Source organism: Cyprinodon variegatus, unplaced genomic scaffold, assembly GCF_000732505.1.
Source record: "Cyprinodon variegatus isolate N-32 unplaced genomic scaffold, C_variegatus-1.0 Scaffold41, whole genome shotgun sequence".
Taxonomy (NCBI): domain Eukaryota; kingdom Metazoa; phylum Chordata; class Actinopteri; order Cyprinodontiformes; family Cyprinodontidae; genus Cyprinodon; species Cyprinodon variegatus.
This window is the reverse complement of record NW_015150494.1, coordinates 251,438-259,169: the sequence shown is the minus strand read 5'-3', so window position 1 is coordinate 259,169 and position 7,732 is coordinate 251,438. Positions and strand designations below refer to the sequence as shown.

The 7,732-nt window shown below is 43.4% G+C and overlaps 1 protein-coding gene across 2 annotated transcripts in view; it reads left to right on the top strand.

The window, feature by feature from the left end:
- The window catches only part of klhl15 (kelch like family member 15), a 20,476-nt gene that overhangs the window by 8,403 nt on the left and 4,341 nt on the right, over positions 1 to 7,732 (top strand). For both annotated transcript variants that reach the window (XM_015370069.1, XM_015370070.1), the window contains 5 exons: positions 998 to 1,186; positions 1,271 to 1,495; positions 3,037 to 3,198; positions 3,742 to 3,951; positions 4,128 to 4,318. In XM_015370069.1, the coding sequence (XP_015225555.1) occupies positions 998 to 1,186; positions 1,271 to 1,495; positions 3,037 to 3,198; positions 3,742 to 3,951; positions 4,128 to 4,318 (977 nt within the window). The remainder of the gene's footprint in view (positions 1 to 997; positions 1,187 to 1,270; positions 1,496 to 3,036; positions 3,199 to 3,741; positions 3,952 to 4,127; positions 4,319 to 7,732) is intronic.

Here is a 7,732-nt window from a genome sequence, read left to right as displayed (position 1 = left end):
CCCTATCCTTTCTTTCCCTCTAACAATGGCGGCTATATTTGCTGTGATCAGTGGGTAAAAACTAGTTTTAATATGTTTCTCAGTGAGAAAGTCTGCCTGAAAACTTAATCAGTGCAGTCAAATCATCCAGATTACCATCCTGCCTTCTAATATTATTTAGCTATTGGAGCCGCTCAGACCCCAACATACCGGCGGTGCGCTGTCACTAGGAATCGTAGCATAACAGCAGCAGGGAGGAAGGATCTGTGACAGAGCTGCTTTGTGCACCATAGGTGCAGCAGTCATTCCCTGAAGAGACTTTAGAGATGCACTAATCAGTTTGATTAACTGATTTCTTTGCTGATATAGATTTGTTCAGATTATATTTATCTTCACCAATTATATTAACAACACTTATACATATTTTTCCAGCTCTGATGTTTTACTTACGGTAATTTATTTTTTATATTAGCTACAGAGGTGTCCTCACAATTTGTTTGAGACGATTTGCTGTAAAGCAAGTTATTACTTATATTTTGAAAGACTAGGACAACATAATGGGGAAGTTTTCATTGAACTTAAGCATCCCATTTTAGCAATATGTACAGTTAGCACTATTAGCATTAATTACTGTAAACAACTTAGCCATCTTTTAAACAGACTTTAGAGCAGGCATCCCCAAAGTCGGTCCTCGAGGGCCGCTGTCCTGCAGGTTTTATGGCTTTTGCTGAACTACAATCATCAGAATCAGCTGTTCTAAAGCAGAGGAACCTCTAAAACCTGCAGGACAGCGGCCCTCGAGGACCGACTTTAGGGATGCCTGCTTTAGACTGCATATTGTGACTATATAGGAATAAAAAGAGATGCTACTGTTTATTACAGATAAACAAAAAAGAAGATGGTAATTCTTTTCCTGAAAATGACAATACTTAGTTGGATTCTAACTGAATTCAAATGCATTAGTTTCTTTGGAGGACACGTCTTTGAGTTAAATAAGATGTATTGACTCCACCGACAGGCCCACAAGGCGCTGCTGGCCACGCAGAGCGACTATTTCCGGGTCATGTTCACGGCCGACATGAGGGAGCGGGACCAGGATAAGATCCACATGAAAGGGCTGACAGCCGCCGGCTTCGGCCACATTCTCCGATTCATGTACTACGGCTCTCTGGAGCTCAGCATGCCCACCGTCCAGGAGATCTTGCAGGTACCGTCGCCTCTCTGTTGATCCGTGTTGAGGCGAAACTCTATCTCAGTGCTGACTGAGGAAAAACTCATGCTGTGCCTGCAGGCGGCCATGTACGTCCAGCTGACGGAGGCGGTGGAGTTCTGCTGCTCCTTCCTGCTGGCTAAGATCTGTCTGGAGAACTGTGCTGAGGTCATGCGCCTCCTGGAGGACTTTAGCGTCGGCGTGGAGGGCGTCCAGGAGCAGCTCGACAACTTCCTCCTTGACAACTTTGTCCCTCTCATGAGCCGATCCGACTTCCTGTCCTACCTCAGTCTGGAGAGACTCCAGGTTTGATAGCTTAACATGAAACATGATCCATGCGTTTGTTCTGTAACCTTCATCTCTCTGATGAAGTCTTTTTCCTCACATCTATCAAACATGTTTGGCTGTTTAAACAACAGAGTGAAGGAATCCATAGCTTTAAAAGTCTTTTTTTTTCATTTTTCAATTTTATGGACAGTAGTCTGACAGGAAAGGGGTTATGAGAGAGGGGGAGAGACATGCAGCAAAAGACCACAGGTGGGATTCAATGTATGGGTCGTGTGCGCCAACCTACTGTGCCTTCACAGCCAATTAGTATTTAGTGTGTGATGGAAGTCAGAATTAACATGAGGAGGAACCCCATGAGATGATACACAGGTTCTATCCATTAGAACAATGTTTTATGCTCTATATTCACCTGCTGATAGATGATTTCACTCATATAGATGGATCCACTACCATTCAAGCACTAAACTAGTTTTGCCTGTAATGTTATCATGGTCACAAAAAGCTTATGGCAGGTCGTTTTGATTGCTATCAATTTAACTGAATATGTATTTCTGATATCTGGAAAAAAACCCAAAACATTTATACATTTATTAATTATAAAAATGACAATTTTATATTTTGACTATGAAAAATTGTATTTTAGATATCATAAATACATATTCATTCAAGCTGAGAAATATTAAAACAGCCACTTATAATGTGTAAACATATCCAGATATATAAAACTTAATTCTTACTAGTATAATTTTGCTTTTTTTACTTTCTGAAATGCAGTTTCTGCTGCAGCAATGTAGTTTAGAAAATCATATAGGAATGTGATTCTTACCCCGAAGAATCCAATTTTCCTGAAGTAGAAATGGAGAGAGAGGAGAGTGCTTCTAATAAATATTAAAACTGCCTGCCATAGAGGATTTCAAAGCCACTGATAATGGCTTTTCATAATTGTTACGCAAGTGTTCAACTCTGAGTGGACTGAACTAAATCACAGCAGCCATTGTGAATACCAGAACTCAGAGTTTCCAACCTTAGGCTAGACCAATTTAGAGTTGAGGATTTAATCTGAGAATTTTTTTTACATGCTTATTGAAACAGACCCTGGTATTTCTCTCCAGGATGGTTCATGGTCACACAGGAACAGACCAAATGAAGCTACTGTGACGAGAAAAGAATAAACTAACAAAGATTGAATTAAGTAGATAGAATGTAGCAAAATAATGAAAGGTGGTCGCTATGTCCTCCAGCAATCTAAATGTATAGCAGCATAAATATAGGAAATAGTTCAGGATAACCCAACTATTTTGAATGGGGTATAAGAAGGTTTGAGTTAAGGAGAAATGTTTGTCTGGACTATATTCTCTCCCACCGTATCAGGGCTGTTTACTGTACCTCGGCCTACCTCCTCTACTCACTCAGACACTAAGCAAACATTACCCTGTTTTTAACTATAAACTTTATCAAAACAGCAAGTTTTTGATTAGTATGCCTCTTTGTGTTTATCACCATTTTAAACCAGTTCAGGGGTAGATGATACATCTGTCTGTTCTGTCTTGGTGAACCAGGCCTACCTGAACAGCGACGCTCTGAGCCGCTACCCAGAAATCGAGCTGTACGAGGCGGTCCAGGGGTGGCTGAGACACGACCGGCGGCGCTGGAGGCACACGGACACCATTGTGCAGTCCATCCGCTTCTGTCTCATGACGCCTGCGGACATCTTTGAGAAGGTGAGACCCTCCCTTCTTGCCCATAATGTTCTCTAGTTGTAGCCGCAGGAGTTGATGGGACTACTGGTGAGTAGTTGGTGTTTGCTTATCAGGAAACAGTAGGGCGGTGGCTATAGGTGGAGCTTTTGGAGTAAAAAAGGTTGAGGTATGTCTGTTCTTAGCCTCACAGGCTCCAAACGAAGGTCATGAGAGATAAGAAAGAGTCACACAGCTTCCTTCATGGTGTGAAGGAGAGGACTGATGTTTAGAGAAGATCCATCTGGCCAGTGAAAGATATATTAACCTAACAGCGAACGGCCTTGATGAACTCATGTTTTTCCTCCAATGTGAGAAAGTTCTTTATGCAGGGGGTGGGTTGCTTCCCCTGGGGGGAGTGTGTGTTGGGATTTTGTAAGATATAAATGTTAGTACTGAGGTTGCCTCAGTCAGAGCTCCATCTCTCCCTCTGAGGACGTTAAATACATTTTAACCTTTTTTCCTGCAATAAATTCTTTTGTCTCAGCTTCCAAACTCCACCAGCTGATACTGATTCTTTCTCCTCAGGTGAAAACATCAGAGTTCTACCGGTATTCCAGGCAGCTGCGGCAGGAAGTGGATCAGGCGCTCAGCTACTTCCATGATGTCAACCAGCAGCCTCTGATGGAGACACGATCCAACCGCATCCGCTCCGTCCGCCCGCAGACCGCCGTCTTCAGGGGGATGATCGGCCACAGCATGGTGAACAGCAAGATCCTGCTGCTGCAGCGTCCCAAGGTGGCTGACTCCGCCTTCGTTTGGCTCCTTCTGGTTCTTTACAGTAGTTCTTATCAGTAGTTGTTCTGACTGTGGTGCCGTGCTGCACCTGTATTAACATGTTCGAATGATGCAGTGAGTCTCTTTGTTCCAGAGAGGCAGTTCTGTTGGTAACCGTTGCAGCTTCTGTTTCTCAGGTGTGGTGGGAGCTGGAGGGTCCTCAGGTGCCGCTCAGGCCGGACTGCTTGGCCATCGTCAACAACTTTGCCTTCCTGCTGGGCGGAGAGGAGCTGGGGCCCGACGGAGAGTTTCACGCCTCATCCAAAGTTTACCGCTACGACCCTCGGCAGAACTCGTGGCTGCGCATGGCTGACATGTCTGTTCCCAGGTCAGACCAATCTCAACTTTGACCTTTTCATCTGGAAGCATAGATGATTTACCTGTTTGGTTTCTACTGTCAAACCGATGTCCTCAGAGGTTCTCCATCCGTTCTGACTGATCTAGGGCTGCAACTACGATTATTTTGGAAATCGATTAATCTGTTGATTATTTTTTTCGATTATTAATTGGATAGCCAATTGTTCATTAAGTAAGCTTTTATTACGAAATTAATCCAGGGGAAACTGTAACTTTTCCACTGGAGTTCTGGATAGGGCATATTGACAAACAAATTTTTATGCAAAATGTTTATATATATATTTTTAGAATTCTGGTATAATTACTAAGTGGGTTGCTCTGATGTTTTAGAGTTTCTATAATCCAGTTAACAATTAATCGATTACTATTTTAGTTGAAGATTATTTCAATAATTGATTCATCAGAATTAATCCGATGAATGTTTTCAGCCTGAGACGTAACTTGAATTTAATTTTTAAAGAAGATAATGGGAACAATGGGCATGCTTTATCCCTGCTGGGGTCATGAGGGGTGCTGGTGGCTTTCTCCAGCTGTCTACGGGCGAGAGGGGGGGGGTCCACCCTGGACAGGTCGCCAGCCCATCACAGAGACACAAAGATTCACACACAGACTTTAGAGGCCTAACAGTCATGAGGAAGCTGGGGTACCCGGAGAGAACCCACGCATGCAAACTCCATGCAGAAAGACTGGGCTGGGACTAGAACCTGGAGTCTTCTTCCTGCCAGGAATCGAACCCGGAGTCTTCTTGCTCCAAGGCAGCATTGCTACCCACTGCGTGACTGAGCAGATGGAAACATGTCAGTGGGAATCTAGCATTTTATGCAGATTTTAAGCAGATCCACAGACGCACTCGGGTCACTTTGCCTCCTTCAGAATGACTTGATCCTCATAAGTGTTTACATGAATGCAGATCTACCATGGATTAAATGTCCCTACAATGCTAAATGGTACATTTAAAGATGANTGCAATAAATTCTTTTGTCTCAGCTTCCAAACTCCACCAGCTGATACTGATTCTTTCTCCTCAGGTGAAAACATCAGAGTTCTACCGGTATTCCAGGCAGCTGCGGCAGGAAGTGGATCAGGCGCTCAGCTACTTCCATGATGTCAACCAGCAGCCTCTGATGGAGACACGATCCAACCGCATCCGCTCCGTCCGCCCGCAGACCGCCGTCTTCAGGGGGATGATCGGCCACAGCATGGTGAACAGCAAGATCCTGCTGCTGCAGCGTCCCAAGGTGGCTGACTCCGCCTTCGTTTGGCTCCTTCTGGTTCTTTACAGTAGTTCTTATCAGTAGTTGTTCTGACTGTGGTGCCGTGCTGCACCTGTATTAACATGTTCGAATGATGCAGTGAGTCTCTTTGTTCCAGAGAGGCAGTTCTGTTGGTAACCGTTGCAGCTTCTGTTTCTCAGGTGTGGTGGGAGCTGGAGGGTCCTCAGGTGCCGCTCAGGCCGGACTGCTTGGCCATCGTCAACAACTTTGCCTTCCTGCTGGGCGGAGAGGAGCTGGGGCCCGACGGAGAGTTTCACGCCTCATCCAAAGTTTACCGCTACGACCCTCGGCAGAACTCGTGGCTGCGCATGGCTGACATGTCTGTTCCCAGGTCAGACCAATCTCAACTTTGACCTTTTCATCTGGAAGCATAGATGATTTACCTGTTTGGTTTCTACTGTCAAACCGATGTCCTCAGAGGTTCTCCATCCGTTCTGACTGATCTAGGGCTGCAACTACGATTATTTTGGAAATCGATTAATCTGTTGATTATTTTTTTCGATTATTAATTGGATAGCCAATTGTTCATTAAGTAAGCTTTTATTACGAAATTAATCCAGGGGAAACTGTAACTTTTCCACTGGAGTTCTGGATAGGGCATATTGACAAACAAATTTTTATGCAAAATGTTTATATATATATTTTTAGAATTCTGGTATAATTACTAAGTGGGTTGCTCTGATGTTTTAGAGTTTCTATAATCCAGTTAACAATTAATCGATTACTATTTTAGTTGAAGATTATTTCAATAATTGATTCATCAGAATTAATCCGATGAATGTTTTCAGCCTGAGACGTAACTTGAATTTAATTTTTAAAGAAGATAATGGGAACAATGGGCATGCTTTATCCCTGCTGGGGTCATGAGGGGTGCTGGTGGCTTTCTCCAGCTGTCTACGGGCGAGAGGGGGGGGGTCCACCCTGGACAGGTCGCCAGCCCATCACAGAGACACAAAGATTCACACACAGACTTTAGAGGCCTAACAGTCATGAGGAAGCTGGGGTACCCGGAGAGAACCCACGCATGCAAACTCCATGCAGAAAGACTGGGCTGGGACTAGAACCTGGAGTCTTCTTCCTGCCAGGAATCGAACCCGGAGTCTTCTTGCTCCAAGGCAGCATTGCTACCCACTGCGTGACTGAGCAGATGGAAACATGTCAGTGGGAATCTAGCATTTTATGCAGATTTTAAGCAGATCCACAGACGCACTCGGGTCACTTTGCCTCCTTCAGAATGACTTGATCCTCATAAGTGTTTACATGAATGCAGATCTACCATGGATTAAATGTCCCTACAATGCTAAATGGTACATTTAAAGATGAAAAATATTAACAATGAGGCTTCCAGAGCATGTTTTTGCTGGTTGTGTTGGGAAATTCCTCTCTAATCAGGCAGACATCCTTTACCAAAAACACCCTCGTTCTGCCCTCTTTGGGATGAGCTGTTTTGGCTTTCCACAAAAGGCAATAATCATTTGTGAACCTCATACCCTCGCTCCAGGACACACACGACTGTTACAAAAGGTTTATAATGCGAGTTCTGCATAATACGGGAGCTTTGAAATTTAATTCCATCGACCCCGTCAAATCCGTGTATGGTTCGTTCTTTGTTTTTTTCCGTTTCAAAACAAAAACGAAAAAACAAAACAAGCATGTGGTTTTACTGTTTTTCCGTTTTTTTAAAACCCAAATAAAAAAAGAAAAAAATCGAATTAATAGAAAATCAACAGCGTTTGAGTTTTGTTTTGCCATCTAAATGAAAATAAAATACGGATGTTGTTTTAATATGTAGCGGTACCGGAAATGAAGTAAGTCGCCAAAGAAAAATCATTTACAGTGGATGAAGACGGCATCAAAACAAACCATTTCTGAACAAAAGGCAATGGCTGCACTTGAACAGTTTTCTGCATTGATTATCAAACTTTTTGAGAGAGGAAAAACACTCTGAAATGGAATATTAAAGAGATCTTGTTGACAGTCAGATCATTAGCTCTCAATGAAATGCGCCGATTCCCTCTAAATAACACAAACGTTTCCATTTTGGTAGTGCTAACTGAAGAAGTTCTTCTTCTTGTGGATTGTAATGGCGGTTGGCAAGAAATTGAAGGCGT